The 23,627-nt window shown below is 32.2% G+C and overlaps 1 protein-coding gene across 1 annotated transcript in view; it reads right to left on the minus strand.

The window, feature by feature from the left end:
- LOC106458148 (ankyrin repeat domain-containing protein 17-like) overlaps positions 1-23,627 on the minus strand; it is a 145,292-nt gene that overhangs the window by 22,530 nt on the left and 99,135 nt on the right. The window contains 7 exon segments of the mRNA XM_022384299.1: positions 6,198-6,348; positions 10,465-10,611; positions 12,875-13,048; positions 15,897-16,120; positions 16,122-16,585; positions 19,683-19,875; positions 23,264-23,461. Of these exon segments, the coding sequence (XP_022240007.1) occupies positions 6,198-6,348; positions 10,465-10,611; positions 12,875-13,048; positions 15,897-16,120; positions 16,122-16,585; positions 19,683-19,875; positions 23,264-23,461 (1,551 nt within the window).

A 23,627-nucleotide genomic window follows, 5' to 3' on the forward strand; every position in this document is an offset into this window, starting at 1 on the left:
CAAGAAAAAACAAGTCAAGATCTACAAAATGCTATTTCTTGGATATATTTTAACTTTGTCTGTTTACTTCAAAGTTAAAATTAAAAATTATAAAATGAATCACCCACTTCACCGGGATTTGATTCTCATAAGTTTGTTTTTAATTTCAGTAAATGGATCCTTGTCAAAGGTCTTAAACTTAGTCTCACCAATCCAAAACTTGAGTTTTCATACAACCTTCACAACTTAAGACCTTGCCATAAGACCGTAAAATCCAAAATTATCTGTAAGTATCATTAATTTTTTATTATCTTTATTAAAATTCAAAGTAACTGTTTTTTTGTATCAGTTATCCTTTCCCATTAACAAAACAATGACACATAAAAATAAAAATACCAAACATACAAAGAACTACCCATAGGTCTGAAATTCATGACCCAAAAGTTAAGAGCGCTATGGGGGTCATATTGCCATCAACAAGACATCTGCCATATCCATACTCCAAATAACGGGTTTCACCAAAAGTAAAGACACCAAAGGCATGGAACATATTCCATCAGCCTTTGAACAGATCAGCAAGGAGTTAATAAAATTGAGAGAAAAAATATATCAGACTTGTTTGTTATCAACTAGTTCCAGCAGCAAATGGACCATGGAAGACAGAAAGGTTTGCAACAGATTTCCCTATCATCCTTAATGACAAATATCATATTACACTGTTACTTACTATCACAAAGTTAGGACAACTTGTGACAGAACAGCTCATGTACACAAGTAAAATGATCACTATCTTCCAAAGTGGAACCCAACCTTCACAGAAACCGACTGGAGTAACAAAGACACTGTGCCATAAATTTAGAAAGAAATTTAAACATCTTCCAATTGTAAAAAAAACAAAACAAAAAAACAGAAAACAGTAGTCCTTTTCAACATGTACAAAGCTCATAATGGTTAAAACTTTCAATCTGCTTGAAAGACAACAACTTCATTTCTCTATTCATACCAGCAGCATGTACTGATAAACAGAAGCTTGTAGACTTTGCTGTAAACCAACAGTAAAGAAAAAAAAGATCTAAAGTCAAACTTTTGTTATTGGTACTCAACATAGGTAATTCCCCAGATAAAAAAAAATAATGTAATTGGTGAAACTTCAAACAATGTATATGTTGGCTTTAAAATATCACTTCTCACACCAATACATGCCAAGTGGGTCCTCATCCAGATGGGCTTTTCAAGAGCTGGTTTATTATAAGGTTTTTGTGAAGAGCTGAACTTTGGTATAGTACATGCATATGTAGCATCTTCAACTTTTTTCTAGTGTACATGACATTAACAACATTTACAAGAATTTTAGGACTGAAATGATAGTTAAAGTTTCCCATACAAACATTGTACCCATTACTGATCCACATGCTTGTTAGTAAAATCAACAATACCATGTTTAAATGAAATAAAGCAGAAAATGCAGGGAATTACCAACTTATATATTGTATATAATATATTTTAATGTTTTGGTTCAAATGACCTATAAAAATCATGAAAACTTGAACAATAAAAATAGTACTGAATTAAGTTCTCCCTTCAGTATTAAATATAAGGTGACATCAATTGGGCCAGGATGCTATAAAGTTTTTGAGATTATCAGCTTTTGCTGTAGTCTTCCAAAGTTATAAGAGTTTCATTTTTGTAATATTGTTTTACAACTGTTCCCACAAAATTTTATATAGTCTAGCATCAAGATATTGGGCTAGTCATTTCATAACTTTCATATCACCAGCTCATTTATTTTCCTTCAAAACATCTTGTTTCATTATCCTTCTGAAATTCAAAGCCAACTGACAGTTAAATGTTGTACAATGAGTTTTTCAGGAAAAAACACAGTATTATGAAAATGCTCCTTCTTCTAACAATGTATTCTAATCCTGCAGAAGACTTAAATTATTATAAGTCTTATTGAGATATCATATTTACATTACTTCTATGTTCTGCTATCCACCAGCTAAGGCATTCTAATTTTTCATTCAACTTCTTGAAAGCTAGAGTTGCAGTACAAACACAGTTAAATAAGACTTAAAAATACATGCATACATTTTAAGTTGAAATACAATCTAGAAACAATAAAAAGTCACTGTTTACAAATAACTTGTACTTTTCTTCTTAATGTCTTGCTTATAGTATGTACATATATACATCAGTTCCTCCAATTTCTACAAGATAAAAAAAAACAATACAAAAACAGATCACTAGCTTATGGTATAACATGTTATGAATTGTTTCCTTATTTCCAAGTATATGATTTTAGCAAATTCAGACACTAGTTATTCTTGTTCTAATTTAAAGCTGAATACACAGAATGAGCAAGGCAAGTTCCAATCATTTCAGATAGTCTTCCTTACTACACCCATGTATGGAATATTTTAAGCCATTGATGCTGTTTATCGCTTTGCCCGTTGACATTTTTCTACTATTGGGGAAACAACAGACACTTCCTACACACAGCTACATACAAACACTGGAAAAGAGGATTCTTCACAGAAGCAGGTTTTTATCAGCAACTAAACAAGTGCCATTGTTTTCTCATTTAACCAAATAGAACAATTAATTAGATGAATTCTTGCTTATTGAAAGAGGCTTGTAATGAAGCTTCAGCCACGAGTGAATAATATCATGGTTTTTAACAATGTATCAAGCAGATGGCTTCAATCACTATGAGTAATGCTGTATGCACAGACTTGCATTAGTTGTAGATGATGCCTTGAAAGGCTGTACCTGAAGTATAATACTTTTTATTGCATTGTTTTTGCCTGCCTTTATAAGCAATAAATGAATTAATGTACAAGCAGATATATGCAACAATGTTTAACACCCTCAACAATTATGAAAACTCGGTGGCAATTATTGGGAATGTAGAGTAGCAGCACAACTGTCTTTCTGCTACATGGCAGTTTCTGTCCAGAATTGCAGATGTTAACAGTAACAGAGCAACAATGAAAACCAAAGAACTACTGGCACAGAAGAACTTTTCAATTTTTCAACAGTTGTTATGTGAGACCCTCATACCAAACACATTATCACAACATTCATAGATTTAGCTAAGTTGTACAACTCATGAAGTCTCAAAAAGCTGAGCTAAAACTTAATTACATGTACAGCAATTATGAAAGTCTTTGTCAAAGCAGTGACATGCCAATGATCACAAGATGCACAAATAGAGCTCAATTAGTTAGCTAATGAAATGGAAAGAGCAGTATAACCAATATTTGTGCAAATATCCTGGTGTGCAGGCCTTCAACCCTAACATTTCTAAAACTATATCATCTAGAAGTTAGAATACCTACAATATTAATGTACTAGGCAATGCAGTCTTTGAAAGATACAAAGGATATGAGAGCAGAAGAGTTAGCTCCTTTCATCAAACTGTATAAAGCAGTCTTTCATTTCTAAAAAATGCACAAGAGCTGTAAATAGCCCCCACCAAACAGTCCACTGGAGCTGTTAGTGGGCTAATGCTCTATCCTTATTCTTTGTTTACATAATTGGACAATAAAAGTTAATTTGTATTGACTGAATTGTACTGTTTCAATAAACATAACAGTTTTGCTGGCTAAACTGAAACATGTTCACAGCATGCATGCCACTGAACTAAAATGACCTCCAATCAATATGGCAGCTCTTGCAGCTTCATATCAAGCAATGGCAACTTATGTCAAGATCAAATTTGCTAAAACGTTTCTTGTTAGTCTAAATATGATAATAATTAATATCCAATTTTGTCACTTAAACTTTAAAACACTGACTTAGTTTCTCAGTTACAAATATTTGATGTCTATATACAACAGCAACATAGTTTGAAAAGACTGTATTACAGTGGGTGTAACATTGCTAACTTAGTCCAACTAAAATTAAAGTATCAGAGTCATAGTAGCCAACAGGATCACAAAGTTATCTGCAAACTGGTATGTATACAAACAATAGCTGATTGCATGGCCTGTGCCATGAGAAATAATAAAGGATCTCAATTCAAACATATTTATTTCAAGCAAGAATAAAATAATTAGTAGTAGGAGAACCCAGAGAATTCTAGCACTCAGCCACATAGTGTGCTTCAGTGCAAAGTAACAGTTGTTAATACATGAATCTCCCATAACCAAAATACTAAATTATTCTACACCAAACAACAACTGATAAACATCTACAGTACTATTACATGCTGAGTTTGCACTGTTTATTTCAAGGCAACCATATTCCTAAAAGTTGTAAATCAGCTATTAGAAGATCATCATGGTTGCTAAACATTCCTCCGCCATTTGGCAGTGTCAGGTTTTTACATATGTATGAGCCAAATCCTTTACTGTAGGTGTCTGTGACTTGTTGGCAATAAATTTCAACAATAAACAAACAGCAAACAGTCCACTTGTTTTAAAATAATATATTAAAACAAGTCAAACGTATATACAAATGTTTACCTCACTGTTCTATACAGAGCTTTAACTAATTGTCTCTTTTAGTCAAAGTCCACACAGGTTGGTTCAGTTACTATAAAACACAATTGACAAAATGAATTATTCTTCTCTGCTCTGTTATTACAATACAATCGATGATAATTTTGCTGACGTTACACTGTTGTTTACCACAGTTATATCCAGAGCTTTAAATAATTGTAAATTTTCGTTAGAAGTCCACATAGGTTTATTCATTTACTTTAGAACACAAATGACAAGTCAAATTATTCTTCTCTATTCTGTTACAATACAATCTGCAGTAATTTCACTTTAAAAAAAAGTGCCAATGAAGGCTCTTTACGGCTAAACTCGCATTCACACAGTCTAGGTTTATCTATCTATCTATCTATCTAACTCTATCTTGATACATAGGTGTGTGTGTGTGTGTGTGTGTGTGTTTGTGTGTATATAAACCTGACATCAAACTAGAAATTCCACACACTACTAGATATTATGATGCAACAATACTCAATTAAAACAATGAGAAAAATTCAGAAGGTTTGTGTAACTTGACATAAATTCAAGGAGGAAGCACCATGACAAATGGAAGGCTTTCCAAAGCTTACTGTCCTCTTTCTGTGGAATCAGTTTGAACTGAATCTTTTAGCATGGCAGCTTTAATCTAAAATGATCAGTGTTGTCACTTAATTGGATCTTCACTGCAACTATAACAATTAAAATCAATATTTTTGATCATTTCAGCTGAGCTGGTTTATTATATGCCTATGAGCAAAATAAAATGTTTTCACAAACAGAAAAGAACTGACTCTGTGATGGTCTGCAGGATGCAGAGATCATTAAACCCTCCCAGTGCTTATTTCAGATTCTCTCCAAATGAGAATCCATCTATTATCCAGCTACAAGGTGAAGCACAACTCACCTGTAGAAAATAATATTGCACCACATGTCATTGGTCCAGTGAATGCATTCTTGGTATTGACTAAGGCAAGCTATTTTGTGCCTTTCTGTAATAAAACTGCACCTTATTGGCCATCTAGCAAATAGGTTGGCTTTATGACGTTTTTTTTAACCATCTGTACACTGACAACATCCAACTGCAGCTGTGAATATCTGGTTCAGTCTCGGAGAAAACTTCTTAAGACTTACTGTAAGACATAGTAGACAGATAGCAGGATTTGTTTATGTTTTGGATAATGATCTGTCTTTGTTGAGGTATCTGAACTACTGGATCACAGGTATAAAAGCAGTTCTTCATTGTAAAAGCACCATGAGACACATAATTTTCAACAGCTTGCTATGATTGACTGGTTTTCGTTCATCCAATATCTTTCCACATTTATTTGTCTTCTTTGAGGTCTAGCCATGGTTCATAGATAACTTATAGTACTTTGAACTCTGATTCACTTCAAAGTGAAAACTGAAATAAACTGCATGAGACCACTGCAATGTAGGCTAAGTGACCAATCTCTTGTATTTTAGACAATATGACTGATAATCAAATGCCTGACTTGCATATCAAAGAACTGAAGGGAGATGACTTGTTATATTTTAGAACAGCAGTGTTGCTGTGTCATCATGCAAATTCCAATTATCCTTTGTTTTGTGCAGTTTAGCTAGAAGTTTTGTAAGAAATTAAAAAAACAAAAACATTACAAGGCTTGTGAGAGCTGAAAATCAGCAGTAAAGTAACTTTAAAACAGAGATTACAAGGCTTGTGAGACCTGCAAGTCAACAGTAAAATAACTTCAAACTCACCTTCATTCCTTCACTCCCAAGGGATACAGCAGAAGTGCTTGCAGATCTGGATAAGCCAGCATTTGCTATGATTTCAGGAAGTTCACAATTAGCTTCTTTGATCAAGGATGCAATCAGCTGATTTGCCTGTCTGGTAGCTTCCTGGGAACCTCTAAAACAATATAACAAATAAACTATCAATACATTTCATGTACTACATAAAACTAATGGAATTTTTCAGTAAAATTATATTTATATTATACAAAAATTGCTTAACTTTGTAAAACAGCATATTAACATAAGTAACACAATGATGTAAAAAGAACTTATAAAATATTTTTGATTGAATGATATTTATAACTATCTGATCTTTTAATTAGATACATAACTTCACTTGCTATGCATTCTTATGGTAATCACGTTCCTCCATTATAACAGTGTCCATAATTCAATATACACATTACATTAAAACACTGCTGCACATTATTAACAAATATGTTGGATTCCATATCAAATACAAAGCAGATAGCTTGTACTTGCCAAATTCAAGACTATGAAATATAGAAATTAACATCATCTTACAGTGTTCACTAAGAAATGCAAATGCATTCTATAAAATGTCTTGTCAAATTTAGAAGAAAAAACTCCAGTATGAAATTATTCTGCTATATTTCTTAAGGAATTATCAAAATAGCAAATGAAACAGCTATCCACATTATTTTTTAATATGAATTATATATGGTATGCATTAATGCATTTGTACTAATTCGTTTTGTCACTGTCTATTTGCACGAGTCTATTCTGTTTTGTTTTTATCTAGAACAATATTTTATTTGTCCTCATTTCTAGGCTTAGTGGCACAGAACAACAAAGGCTATTTGCAGTAAACAATAAAAATGAAAAAGTAGAAGGTAAATGTATACAATTAAATTACAACACTACAAAAGAAGTTTTTTTAAACAAGCTTAGAAAATCAAATAAAATTAAAAACAGCCTGTAAATAATTAAAAACCTCATCAATCCAGCCGTTTTCATCACTTTCTATGACACCACTCACTAGCACAAAGGCACCACAAAATACAAAAAGTAACTCTGCTTAATGTCATAATAATGCATTGAAAGATGTGGACGATAATGACTTGAATGTCACATTACTCACATACTGATGTGTTGCTCCATTGAAAGGGAAAATAACACTTAAAAAAACCTATAATCAATGCAAAGCCTTGTTAGAAGTACTTACACTTGATGATCTCAGTGGAAACTAAACACCCACTCATTGATGGTAAGTGAAATCTGCAAAAGCTTACTGTATTCTTACTCAGATTTGTAAACAGAAGCCAATACTTCCAGTTATGAGTATCCGTCTTCTTCGGGTTACTTACTGAGAGATCACAATGAGGTTTAGTAAGAAGTTAAAAGGGATAAAAATATCTTTGGATTCAGCAACTGCATCCAAAGTCAAGCCTATCTCATGCAACTGTGCTTGAACATGAAGGCCAAAAGAATGGACAGCCCACCAAAAAATGAAAACACACTAACAGGTGGGATGTTGCATCAGAGATTACAACTATGCATCACAATGCAAAAAAGTTGAAAATGTTAAATGTATGTGAAGTGAAAGTTCAGAGGAATCTGTGAACAAATTCTGGATTACAGAAGGTCAGAAAGCCCTTGAAGTTGCATATAGGTTCAACATCTTCAATACAGTTCTCTGGCTGATGCACAGAGCAATTATCCATTGTGCAATTTGGAGCATGAAACATATAGCTCTTCCCCAAGAGGTGGGAGAAAAGACATGTGGAATGTCAGTGACCATGTACACTTGACTTTAAGCTGCCTTATGTGTGGAATAAAAGACAGCTCACTGTGAAAGAGAAGGCCTTAGAACATGGTCTCACCAGATGAACCTTGGGATCAGAGCACAATTCTTGATGGCAACCATACAAATGGTTTTAGGTTAAAAAAATTTATAACTTTTCATAGTGGTCCACTCACCTAGTTTATTAAGGATGATTTATAGCAGTGCCTCATATCTGACGAATACCAGAAACTCTGAAAGCCACTGACATAGATGTTGTTGACAACTGTTAAAGAAAGTTGTTTCCTGGAACACTCAAAGAAATGGCCTTGAGGTACTCCAAGTTTTTATAAGTAGGATTTGGATAGTACCAATCACACACAAAGACTTGGAATGATCTAACTGATAAGTGTTTTGAAATGTGTGTGAATGGGCCTGTAAACCATGACAATGGATGTTTCATAAACTACCAAACTTCCATATGGTATCATAAGTCTTCTCAAGATAAAAACAGAGAAACAAGATGCTTTATTGCAAAAAAGCTTCTCTGATTGATCTTTCAAGTTGAATTCAGTGGTTGATAATGAATCTCTGCCTCAGATAAAAAGTAAATAAACTGGGTGTTAGAGAGGAGGCTAATAGGAACTTTATGATACTAGTTGAAGATATTACATTTTAAGTTAGTTACAAAAGTAAGATTATTTCAGTGTTGTCAATGAAAAAATATGCTACTTTAGAACGTACAGTGAAAGTATCATTAAACTATCAACACCCCTTTTCATTCTTTCTTTTTTTGTCGGGGGAAGGGGGGGTTGGTACTTACTTTTTTAAAATTATAAACATACTAAATTGTGCGTTACCAAATGTAAGACAAAAATGTAAAACATATATTTGGAAATCATCAAAAGACCATCAAAATGTGCTGTGTTAAAATACTATTTTATTGGTGCATTATTTAGCCTATCTGAATATTGGATAATGTTTTTGTGCATGCTTCACATCTATGAAATGTCTTCAAAACTACACTCATAATATTTTATTAATTTTGTAAACAACCAAAGAACTTAAAAGAAATAATTATGGTACCTGTAGTTATGATAAAGCATAAATGTCAAGCATGAAATATTGATCATTCTCAACTCAATGTTTGTTCAGTCAGGTTGATGCAATTATAGCAAGCCCCTCCAAGAAGTAACACGAAGTGTTGCTAGTTTGATGTTAGTTAGTTTGCAGATATGCATATTCATTGTACTCAACTGTGTCAATGTTATGCTGTGACACACATTTTCAGATACACAGCTAAAAGTGATTGATGCTTACTGACGACATGATGCTCTAATCCAGTGTAGAAGATTCTTTTTCTTTGTCTATTTATTACATGCAAACTTCAAAAGTACACAGTGAATTGTAACATAGATCAAATATTAGATATGATTCAACCACAAGCAACTTTCTAAAATGTATAGGACTTTAGTTTATTATGTTTTTACATGACAACATTAGAAAGCCTGCAAAAACTAATATGGAATTTAAAGTTCCAAACATTTAATTATCATAAGGTTCAATCTGGACACTATGTTTGAAACAGTGTAAGTTATTAATGATTTTGTATTGTTTGTGCTACTGAAATGTAATAAATTAACTTCGTAGGTTTACAGGTGTATAACTGCTTTTGTAGATCATTTTTATCATACAAAACTCTGTGCTATTTTGACATCTAAGGGAGAAGGTAATTGTTGGTACAATATGAAGTCCACAAAAGGGTAGGTAGGTCTCATCGTGTTCTTTATTTCTTAGAATTTGAAAAAAGTGTATAAGACAAAGATAAGTTTTATGTATAAGATGGAATAATATAAATACCAAATAAAAATATTAGATCTAAGGCTTTATAACATATTTTATTGCACAGTTTTGTTTAATAAACTGGACTGTTGCATGATGTATTATTCATAATTAGCTGGCTGTAAGGGCAATTGTGTGTGAAATATGGCTTGTAGGCCAGTGATTATGAGATTAGTGCATAACAATACAATATAGAAATATGTTTGCAGTTGTTTATATTTTATTATAAAACACAAATTTATCATAAAAATCAAACTCACACTTCAAAATGACCCATTTTTATCAAGCTTTACATTTGAAGTGTCTGTGTTTCAAATACTTTGAGATCTAGTAGTTATTAGTTTTCATGCACAGATGGCCAAACTGATGCCATTGAAGGGTTAAAGTAAGAATTCTAACAAATTCTATCCTTAACATTGAATGAAGTGAAAATTGAAGCTTACAACATTCAAAAAGGTGAGCAGGGCCATATGCTTGAGTCTTGCCAAGTCTCATTTTCATTTAGTCAGAAAATAATTTAACCTGCACCTCCTCTGACAGAATGCACCTTAACAATGAACTTATACTTAAAACACTATCCTTTTTTACTAAATTGTAACATGTGAAGTGTGTTTTATAAAAAATTATACCACAGGAAAATATTACCTGATAATTAATGTTCTATCTCCCTGGCCCTTTTGTTTTTCCACTTCAATATGTGCACCAGATACTTCACAGATGGTATTGATATTGCAGCCTCCTTTGCCAATAACTCGGCTAATAGCACTGGATGGTACTGACATTTTTTTGGACCTAAAGAAACACCAAGGTTAGTTTTTAGTCAGAAAGCAACAGTATGTTTTATAAACTTCCATGCAAACTTATACAATAAAATTTGCAAGCCACAAAAAAAAATACTTTATTTATTTATGTGACTAATAATTCACAGTAGATCACTGATGCTTCTAATTAAAAAAAAAGACAATATATTTCTTCCAATTAAGGTAACTTACTACTTATGAATGTTTATTTAAAAGAAATTATATATACAGATGGTTGAGCACATTAGATTGATATAATTGTGAATATACAAATCAGCAAGTCCCACGACAGCCAGTTGATATAAAGTCGCAGAAGAATGGCATGTGTCAGAACTATATTTTGAAATTGTTTGGCATTTCATAGGTAGTGTGATGTTGATGAAAATTTATTGCTTTTGGAAAGGATGTGCAAGAGCTCTTTCCAACACAAAATATTCATATACTCAGATCATAAAGATGTGTTCAGATTGGGGATTTAGAATTTACATGATAGGAATATTCCTTGTGCTTAGTGCCATGGAAAACAAAGGAACATGAATCAAATTAAGGAATGAGAAACATCCAGAAAACCTGCAACAAGAAGTACCCCAGCCACAGTAAACAATGTGCAGTGTCTTGTAACAGGTGTGAATCCATTAATTCAAAAGTTAGTAGCAAAATCTGTTCTACATGTTCAAGGTGAGAAACATAATAATAAAAAAAAAACTCTCCTCCTGCAAAAGTGGTACTAGTTATGTGCACACCTGTTGCTTCCACGACTTAACAGTTCATCTGCTTCTTACCTCAAGCAACTAGAGAATGAAAGAGGTATGGATACTTTTCTGTAAAAAAACATACTGGTTAGGATACCAAATGCAGTACCTATGGATTTTTGTGCAACTGTACTGTTGAAAGAGGTTCTGAGGAAAATTCATTCTCATACACTAAACAGATAATAGAAAGCATGCAGAGAGGTGTGATGCACTTTGAAAAAGACAACCTTACAAAGAAGCTTGGAGCAATGGAATCTATACCCCAGAACTATTGTCAAAATGCACAGTCATTATATAAAGCATGACAAAATGTGTCACCATGGGCTGTAACAATATGGTGATGCTCCAAAATCATTTTAACTCTTTTCATACAGGGTCAGTTAATGTGACTGACCTTGTAACCGCAAAGAAACCACCAGAGTTTCCATATAAGACTTGTCCGTATATATGTGTGTGTGTGTGTGTGTGTGTGCGCGCGCACGTGTAATCAGAGTATTGATTGCTCTGAGTGCAAAGTGATTTAAATATTAAGATTAAAATACTTTTCTTCATCTGAACATTTTCCAATTTCATTTATGTAACCTATAAAACAACCAAAATAAATATCAAATTGTTTTTTTTCCAGTAAAACTTATATTTTATGTTATTAACTCTACTTCAACTCTATACAGGCCTGGTCAATTTAACCAAACTTGTACACCACCACAAAAAAAATATGAAATAAATCTAAATTAACATTTTTTTCTTTCAAGAATGCCTACAGATTGTAACAGAAAACTACAATTGTCTACCCTAAATAGCTTAAGGCTCATAAGAGTCCACATCTGTTTATACTTAATTTTGTTTCACTGCCCTGTGAGCCACATCTTACCAATAATCCACCACATAAGTTGCAAATCACTCAGCAAATACATACGTCATATTACCATAATGAATGATGTAATGCATGAGCAGCTTATGAGCATACCTGATGAAGAATTTTTATCATCATTATTATTTTTTATAGTATTATTTCATCTAATCTGCTTGGTTTTTAATTTTTACATTTTAGTTACGTTTAATAACACGTTAAGAATATACAAGAAAAACAAGAAATATAGTACTTACCTTTGACCTCTTGTTTTTTTGTTGTTGTAGCTGATAAAATTTAAGCCTACTTTTTCTATAATGATGGTACTAGGACACTAAATTTTTATTTACTTAAATATAATGAACCTAAGAATGGAAAATAATAAAAAAACATATGAAACAATGTCGTACAACTACCATAATTTAACAGGCTTTCTAACTAGGACAATAGGGGTTTAAGTTAATTTGGTGGGACGGGTATCCGAACCCACGAACCGCAGACTGCAAGTCAAGCGCCCTAACCACCTGGCCATGTTGGGCCACCAGTCTAATATCTAACAGAATATCCTATAGAACAACTCCTTCAAAAACAGGTTTATTAAATTTATAATAAGGACACAGCAACAAATGGTATGAATAAAATCCAAAACATACCGACGAACCACTTCTTTCCAGCCTTCCTCTCGTCGTTGTCCTTTCTTGGGAGAAGTTAGTGTAGTAAGAGGAGAAAATCCTCTTACAGAAAAAATTGTTGTTGTAGGACTATGAGGTCTCTCTGACAGCGACACATCTGAATGGGGTTCCACCTTTAGCTTTTCAAGAGAAGATCTGCAAATTCATTAAAAAATTTAACTAACTAGCTTAAACCACCATTACTTGTTATTAAACAAAAAATTAAAAGATAACAAAAATTTGTGACATAAGCAATTAAAAGAGAACTTAACAAGTTGGCTATCTGAAGGCATAACTACCATTATGAAATAATTTAAATCATACCCTTAGTAATTTTTAAGCAAAGCAAACATCTGATGATCTGTTTAAATAAATGTACTTGTCAGAGGTTATATTTGAAGCTTCAGTGCAATATGATGCATGGTCATCATGAACAGCCTGACACAGATGTTGCATGCTTAAGATCACTCTTGATAAGATTCTGAAGTATTCTCATCCAATCCTCTGAAAGATTTGTTTCCAGAGAAATTAAGTATCTGATGCCATATTTCCAAACATGGCAAGCTTAGCAGAAACTACAGAAGCAGGAGGCAGTGCATCCTGGGTCCAAGACAAAGAATGTAGGATAAAACCACCAATTATGGTACAATGGAAGTAAAATCTCTAACAGTCAGAGTCACTCCAATCAACATTCAAGTAGAGTAAGACAACTCCTACTGAGAAGTGTCTGAACCTCAGGTGGCTTCAGAAACATGGATACAAGAATTCATACTTAATAAGATCAACAAAACTGAATTACTATCACTGTTTTTTTATTTTATTGACAATTGAAATTGATTATTGGCTTTTGTCTGAACCCTTTACTAGGGTTAAAGACAATATGCAATATTTTTTTTCAATCAAATCATATCACAGTCTGTTGAACACTTATCCCAAAACTTTTTGAGGTTGTTGTCGACAAAACTAAGATTATCAGCTTCTGACTGAACCCTATCCTAGGGTAAGTGATGAGGGACAATATGACTATCATTTCAAGGAAACTATATCACAGTTCTCTTGAACACTTCTCTATAATTTTGCAGTTTGGTTATGTAAACAAATAAAATTAATACAAGAAAGATAATAATCTTAATAGAAGCTTTAACTTATTCCATTTAAAAGTTAGCTACAGTGCAAAAGACCCCTTGTGTAATAAAAGTGATAAAAAGATAACACGTATAAACAACTATGTGCTGAAGAAAAGAATGAACTTTTTATTTACTGAGCAAGACAATCTCCTTCAAGTGGTGGAAGATTACAGTCTAATGTTGATTGCATCAAAGACAATCGCAGCATGGTCTGAGTACAGTTATCCAATATTTGAAAGATGTAAGTTGAAAATTTTACTTCGCACACCAGTAACAGAGTCAATTTTCAGACTAGTTATTACATTTTATTTAGTAAAATTAATTACAATAAATTGAGTTCTTCCCAGTATAATGTTTATTCTGCTGTTGCAAATACATTCCATTGTTGGTGCAACCCTACAGACTTTCAAATACATCTCACTTTCTGGCAGTATGTTAAGAGATATGAAATTACTAACCAAGTTTTACTGTTTTCCTTTTGCTAAATTTAATGCCTTTGTTTTTTAAACTACCTTTTACATAAAAAGACTGAAAGTATTGACTTATGTTTGTAGTATTCTTTGCTCATTAAGTAGTTGATGTGTGTGTGTTTTATCTATTTTTCTTAAGTAGTCAGTAAACACCTATATACTAGCACAAGGGAGTGGTGACCTACATCACTGTTTACCAAAAATGCACTTAATATAGCCATATGCCACCCTCAAGCATGTGAGTGGACCACGGGCAAAGCCTAGGAAAATCTACCCAAGTTTTGGTGGCTGCCAAACATATTCCCCTACCCATTTTCCTATATTTCCTTTTACAGTATCTAATATAACACCAAAATCATATACAGATACAGGAGTGCTCTTTATTCCATTCATAACTATGTCATTATTAGGCTCTTTGTAATGATTCTTGTTGTTACTTCTAAATGCTTTTGATTCACAAGTGGTTATAAAGGAAGTTACAACAGCATACAAAACTGCTTTTGTATGGATACTACATATAGTAGTGGTACCCAAAAATAAAAGAACAATACTGTTTTTCTAATTATTTTTCCTACATATCATATTTTGTTCAGTATCCAATGTTCTATAATGTTTCCAATTGATGGAATTATATGTTAATGAAATATTTTTTGTGACAACAGATTTATTATTCTTCCATTTTTTACTTCATGTTTATGTTCTCCCATTCCTACTTTTAACTATCATCCACTTTTATGTTTTGGATGTATCAATTAATACCTGCTAACTCAAATATTTTAGCTGAAGTACAAATTCTACTAAGCCTTTTTCTTATTCCTTCAATATACAAATCATGGTAAAATGCAGTATATTAACATATATTGTATTTCTTGACACACACACACACACACACACACACACACACAAACAAAAAACTAAAAATCTATTCTACTACACTATGCCTGTGGAAAAGATTTCACAATTCATTTGCATAGAAACTTGCCAACACAAACATTTTATTTACATCCATGAAAAAATGTTATGGTGTGGGATAGCTAACAGACCAAAAGGAGGAAATTAAGCCAAAAAAAACCTAATATCACACTGATAAAATTTGGAGTGTAGATTTTTTGTTCTCATACTTGAGCTTCAGTATTAAATGTTTGTATAATACAACAAAGCTCTTGTAAACTCTTTAATTTTAGACTATCTTTATTATCTATCAGAAATAAAAACATCATGGTTTAATATAACTCATAAACAAAAGCAGTGCACCTGGCCAGAGATGTTCAACACTGGTTGCTGAAAGGCTAAAAACTGTCTTTGACCAGGGCAATCAAGAATTCATAAAAGACCACCAACACAGAAATAAGTTTTCGGTTAAGTGATGCAAACACTAAAACTGAAAGACAAACAGTCATAACTTACATAGTGGATACCTTGTTTTCCTGTGTCTCCTTATTTCTTTCTGCATTACGAGATAAAACACCAAAATCATCTAAATCAGATACAGGGGTGCTCTTCATTCCATTTACAAGTACATCTTTATTAGTTTCTTTCTGGTGATTTTTGTTGTTACTTGTACATGCTTTTGATTCAGATGTGGTTATAAAGGAACTTCCAACAGTAGAAAAAATTGCTTTGGTATGGGTACTAGATACAATAGTGGCAGTTGTTGTAGCACCTGAGACTACAGGAGGAATACTGTTTTTTTTGATTCCGTTTCTTTTGGCTCCTGGATGCAATAGATATAAATGATTGGTGTGAATTTACTTCAGGCTGTTTTTTAACAATTCTTTCTGTATCTGACTTCTCTTTACAATCCCTATCACTTGGTGGTTTACTCTCCTTAGCACAAAGATCTCTCTTCTTTTCTGGTCTTTTTGGCCTTTCTTTTTTTTTATCTGTTCCACTATTTTCTGGACTAGACCTTTGGAAATCTTGACTTTCTTCAGCTTCTATGCCAGTTATGGTAATATTCGACTCTTGACTTTTACCTTTTGCTGCAGATTCTAACTTGTTATTGTTTGGCAGTATTTGCTTAGAAACCTCTTGTTTGGATATGACAGGACTACTACTTGAGGTTTCTCGACTAACAATGGCTTCACCTTCAGCAGCTAACAATAAAACAAAGATTGTTGTTAACAAAGTAAGAAATAAAAAGGGATAACATTTAATCATGTTTCAAAGATTCAAAATTATGTAATGCAATAAAAACATTAGGCCTCAATATATTTTCTTAATATTAAAAAAAAGCTTTATGTAAACTTATTACTATTTTAAACTTTTATGTAAAAATTATGTAAAATAAGAGTCACACAATATAAAATATGTATATGTAGTGTATCAACTGAATGCTTAAATATAAAATCAAAGTGGGAATATTAAGACAAACTTGAACCATTCAGCTAAAGATACATTGTAACAGGAATTCAAAGAATTATTGTCAATACTTTTGAGGTTGGGACTTTTAGACTTAAATGTTCCTCAACTCTGTCTAGTAGCCTCATGATAGTACATTCGCACAAGTCACTGTATTTAAAACTAAACACTAGATCACTAACTAACATGTAGTAACATTTTACTTATTCCTATAACTGAATACCAATGATAACACTTTATGTAACAAAAATGAAATACAAAGTGACCATACTTAAAATTATATGATGATAATTTGTACTAAACCTACACAGTAAATAACTCTGCAACATACCTAAACTAATCACAACATGCATTTGTACTTGTCCCAGTAACTTAGCAATTTGTGACTGTGTAATTAAACCTATATCTAATCTTCTGGTAATTTACCAGTCAGTAACAGATTTAAAAAAAAAAACTTCCTTTTTTTAAACCTTTTTCATTCTTTTTTATTATCCCCCCTCTTTACTTTGCTTTTTTTTTTAGATACTTGCTAATATTATTAAGTACAGTAGTACTTACTAGTTGGGATTTACAAGGTTTCCAAATAATTCATGTGCCGAAAAACCATCATATTGAATTGATAAGCAAAAAACTGACAATTCAAAGTATTGGTTATGATATATTATGTGCATATATACTAATAATACTCCAAAAAGGTCACTAACATTTCCGGTATAACAATTCAAAAATTTCTAAAACAATAACTTTTTCATCTACTACCTATCTACATGCTCATGTCAATGAGGCTAGCCCCTAGACAGCTAGGACTATTGCTATAAGATTTCTCCAGCTTACTTGACTGGTCTGTAGGTATCTGCTTTTGATATTCCAATAAATATACACAAATTTCTTTATAGATGGTAAACATACCATGCACATATTTAAATATCTTTTAAACCCAATTCAACCCAATGGATGTCACTACATACTCATGAATGAATGAGTAATAATTTCTAAGGGTAAAGTTGATACTTTATACAGGTATAACATAAAAAGTAAACAAACAAGAGTACTAAAAAAGTATGAATTTAAAATGAAATAGGGATCCTGCTATAAAAAGCTTATAAAATATCCTGCTTATAAAATTTAATCCCTACTTTGGCAGCTTTATAACTTATCTGTAGAACAAAGTATAGATTACATTTTATAAATTTATGATTGTGGTTTTAATTCTTGTAAAAGTTATAGCTATGAGGGATATGGCCACACTGAAAGTTTATAGATGTTGTGTCTATTCCATGGACATATAAAAACTGAACAAATGAAGAGGATTAGACTGCTTCATTTAGCTATATGAATCACGATGCCAACCAAAGTAGGGATTGATAATCGTTTTAAAATCTATCCAACTAGTATCACTTTACTTATTTGTGTACTTTTTATTGCAACATTTATTTTGTTTTGGACACATCTTTTTGCAATTCTACAAATAACCAACGATCCCTATTTCCTGTTGAAATTTGAATTTTCTTTTCCTATTAGCCTTTTTCAGTCTTTATTCTAGAACAAGCTGAGGCCAAATTTCAATTTAAAGTCTTGTTGATATTGTGAGAAAACCACAATATCCAATCTGGGATGGCTATTAACAGAGATATCTATGCCAAATTAACATGATTAAACTAAACTTTAACTTAATATAAATAGCTTCTATAACTATTATACAAATTACGGAACAACAAAGAACTTCAAAGAGAATAGTTGCATCAAACTTCTGACAGTTTTTTCCATTTATTGTGGTTTTTTCACTAATAATCTATTTATTCAGATTGTGCATAATACTATTCAAGAGGATGGAAACAATCGTTACCTAATTCATAACTGGCCATAAAATTAATTTCTACATTTAAAAATTACATAAAATTATCTGATGATACACAAGACAAAGATACACACAGAGAAGCTAAAGACACTGAGACTTCTGTGTTATCACCTATCAAATAGATGTTACAATTCAAACTAAGTCACAAAAACAACTTTATAAAGCATGAATTAAAACACTAGTTTAATTCAAACGATCTTTTTCAATTCATTCTTTATAATGTTGTTTTCGTGTCTTAGTTTGATAGATTTAACATAAAGAAGCCTATTTATTTACATATAAGTTACAACTAGTGTACATTATAAATCTTTGGTTACATCAAGAAAAGAAAAGATTAAAGTAATTCAAAGAAAATTAAGAAGAGAAAGTTGATAGAATAAGTGCAATAAAAAAGATAAGAAGAACAAATAAATTGTTTCAGCAGAAACAGCTTACAGGTTATATATTACTGACAAGAAGTTAGTGAGATTGTTGTGTATTCTGTAAAACTTCAAAACATTGCTTGTGTTATATAAAAACTGCAGATGTATAACTATCAACTTTATCCATGATAAAAACAAAAGAATCATTAAATAAGCTGAGAAAAATGATCATTGTGCATATTATTAATAAAGAGGATATCCTCACGATGGGGGGTGTCACAACATTAAAGAACTACTCAACTGGGATTTTTTTTTATGTTTTATAAGTGAATCGGCAATTTGGAGTAAAACTATTATATAAGGAATACTCATGAAGTTGAAAGACATCAGAACATTAGTTGAAAAGATTACAAAGTACCACATAAAAATAAATTACCTAAAGGTTTGAGAAATGTGATATATATATATATATATATATATATATAATAAAAAATTAAAGCTCACATTACATTGACCAAGTTACTAAGTTGGTGAAACCCACAATGCTTTTCTTTCATATGGAAGGCAGTGTTAATCTTATGTGGGCATAACCCCAGAGAAAAGAGAATTTACCTGTAACTACAATCACTCTGTTTACTTCTTCTCCATCTTCATCTTCACTATCATCGTCATCATCATAATCATCATCTTCACCATCAGACTGACTACTCTGAGGTTTAAGATGCTTTAGCTCACTACTCATTACCTGGTTCATGTTTTCTTCAAGTTTCTTCCATTCAGGTGTAGTTGTACTAGCAGCTCGGAACTAAAGAAAAAAATAAGATAAAAAGAGAGATTACCATTTTCTTCAGTGCAACAAATCAAACCCCTTAAAAATTATACAAGGTATGACTAGAGGCACGGTTCATGCATAATGAGATAGAAATACGAGTTATGAAGATTTTATACAAATATTGGTAAAGACTGTATTCAACAGTTTCTGTATGCAGCAAATTGATAACATAATTTTTAAAAATTCTTCTCTAGAGAAATTTCCACTGAATAAATGCTAGGTATGTATATTTTTCCTATTTCACTTTACAATTCTGTGAAAAGAAAAAGTTATACTGCTGTGTGTGTATGTGAAGAATAGACTTAAAACTAGATATGACCGAGTCTTCATTCACTTCTCACTAAAAAGCTTTTTAACATAAGCTATGTGTTAGAAATTTACTTATTAAACAGATTGTAAGTTTACCTGCCATAAGTTTGATTTTTCAAGCAAAAATGGCCTGCAATCCAAAGCAAACACACGTTTTCACCTGTATGCTGTGTTGACCATCCATACCTTTAACTTCCTACAGTTAGAAAGTACCAAGGTAACACACAGAGTTCTCATGTTTTAATCAATTCAGAAGAGTATCACACATAAAGCATGAGTAGTGGAAATCAACAATATTTTGTTACAATTAATCATGTTTGGAATGTGATCCTTTACAGAAACTGTTAGTGGACAATAACATGCCACCACCAGTTCAAACATTTCTTCATTTAATATGATAAACATCTTCAGGTACAATAATTTAGGATTAAGTTACTCTTTTAATCCTAAATCTGTATTTTGATGAAAACTGAATTTCAAAATGAAAGAAACAAATCTGTCTAAAAGCACCACAAATGCTCTCACAATCTGCATTATCTTTATAGTTAACCAATCAAAAACTGGATCCCAAGAATCTAGAAGTATCTTTGCTTCATGACAATCTTAAAATAATCCCAAATTGAAACAGATGTTGGATACATTACAACAATCTCATGAAACAGCAGATTACATCCTTGATTGACTGATGTTATAAACATAAGACTGAATTAACACATCACCAAGTTCTGATTTAACAGTTTTAGAATAAGAAATTTTGCAAAATTTAAATATTTTTTACCATATTAAATATATACAATAGAAAAGTGAGATACGTGATATTACCATACTATAGCTGCTTTTTCCTTTGCCTTAGGTATATTTTCAAGCAAACTTTAATGCTATTATCAAAACATAAAATGTGATTCAGCAAACTTTACAATAATTATAGTCCTTGTTTAGACTGAACACCAAAATCATGGAACAGCACAGGATACAGGAAACAGCAAAACATTACATGCACACAAGACTCACAAGCATAAGAAACAAACAAACAGCTAACTGAACAGTCCAGATATAACAAAAAAGAAAGACACCTTAAACAACTAAACTAAATCCTTGAAGATAATCAATATTTACACAAAAACCTAGGTTAATAGAGAGGAATGAAATTACTAGGATATAATAAGAAAGCCTGTGAGATTAAGAATATCTGTATAAATAAAACAATTAAAACATGCATTCAATAAATAATAATGCTTTAAGCACAAAAGATAGCACATAAGATTCCCAATAAAACTTTCTCAGACTGAACAAAATACATAGTAAAAATTCATTTAATAAAATTTTAAAAATAAAAATTAATAATGAGTTCATGAAATTTTGGATTTTTAGCAATATTCTTAATTTCAAACAGGTACTTATTTCTGAAATACTAAAAGCATTTCATTGTTTAGTTGTCCTCTAGCTGTCAACAACCATGCAACTAAAACAATGAATGTCCTTAACACAATCCAGAGCATGTGCCACCTTAACCAGAATTCTGCACTCTTTCACCTTCCTATGACTTACTACACATGCATCAGGAAAACATAGATAAGTTCTGCTTTCCAACCATAATTCAGACTTCCTGGTTGCTACTATGATGGAAAACCAAAAATCACCTGATTGTGGGGAGGTAGGCGGGAATGCATTTCAGAGGTAAAAACCTGTTTGAAATAAATTTTAATCCTAAAAATGTGAAATTCAAATCAGGTAGACTTACCTCTGAAAAACTGATAGTTACAATACCAGAATTGAAAAGGAGAGAACCAAAGAAAGTAAAAATTAAATAAAATAATATACATTATAAGGATGTAAGGTAAAAATGCAGACCACACTAAAGATGTAGTCAAGTGGAGTAGGAGTACAATCCAGAACCAGAAATATTTGAAGAACTGAATTCACAGGAGATTGAGAGAAGGAGACCAGTCGTATGTAAAGACTTGCCCTAAGGATGCTCAGAATGAAGGCTTTATTCTCGGGTGACAATTCAGGATTAAAAGCATGAATATGTTAATCAATAAGTGCCAATAGTTGCCACAAGAACTTCCTGCATGCCAAAGGCTTCCAGAGAAATTGTAAAATTTTCAATATTGGTAAAGACATGAAGCAGTAGTTAATGCTGACATAATAATTTATAACGAACAATGTTAATAGCATGACTATCAACAAAAAAAACCTTAATTATGTTGGGAAAGCATAACTTATGTAATCTCTTTTGAAGCATGCACAATAAAACACATGGAAAGTGGGAGAGTGGTGATTTCTAGATAAGTTGTATTACAGGCATTCAGAGCTTTGGGTCACACTTTCGTGTGTGATAATGTTGCCAGTGGTGCTAACAGCCCATTTGCTGTCTACACTGGTCAGAGGTGCAGAGAGATAATGTCTTGCTATTCTGGCCACCGTGGAAAATTGAGCTTCATGTGACTTCGAAAAGTGAGGCCAGTGAAAGTAATTGCAGAAACAGTCATGTTGACACATTTTAGAATCATTATTCCGATTAATGCCTAGCCTCAACTTTGCAAATCCTAACCCCTATTGTTCTCAAAACCCCCACCTTCCCCAGAAATCCACTTCTCAAGCCATGCCTATTATTAACCTCTATTGTTCTCTGAATCCTCAACTTTCAGTGGGCGGTCATTCTTTGTTGCTCGGAACATATTTTTTTAACTAAACCAATTATTGACTGTAACTTTCAGTACCGCGTAAGTTGCCACAAAGATTAGAGCTTAGATGCCATTTTCAATTACCTGGATTTGGCTGTTTTTAACTTCGACACTTGGCCAGAGCCGAGTATTACCAGGTAGCCCAATAACCGGCCGGGGCCGAATATTCTTGTATTCTTTTAATACAATTTATACAATTAGTTATGTTCTAGAAGAAAAACCAAAACAAAAAACTTATGAGAATGAGATATTATATGCAGTTCTGTAACCTTTCATCTACCTTTTCGGCTAGTGACAAATTTTTATATCAATCACCTGTTCATTAGTATATAATTAACTCCATTTTTAGCTCCTATTTATCTTACTTGTTCCAGCCGTTCTTTCTTTTTCTTTCTTTTCTTTTCCCTTCTACGAGCTGCAGCAGCTTTTCGGCTTTCTTCTCTAGAACGTTCTTTATCAAGCTCTTCTAAAAGAATACTAGCATATTTGTTAGCTTCAGCAGCTTGCCTCTCTTTAGCTGTTCTAATGTTTTCCAAAGCTTGGTTACACTTCTTGTGGAGCTCCTATATTAATCAATAAAATAAAATAAGAATTAAAAAGGTTGTAACTAGAAAAAAAAAAGTATGTTTTTACATAACCCTTTTATTCTATAAAACACATAATACAAAACATAGACAACAAGTTGCCCTAATAACACGAACATTTACCTAAATATCCTTATTGTGTTTG

This window comes from Limulus polyphemus, unplaced genomic scaffold (assembly GCF_000517525.1).
Source record: "Limulus polyphemus unplaced genomic scaffold, Limulus_polyphemus-2.1.2 Scaffold421, whole genome shotgun sequence".
In the NCBI taxonomy this organism is placed as follows: Eukaryota; Metazoa; Arthropoda; class Merostomata; order Xiphosura; family Limulidae; genus Limulus; species Limulus polyphemus.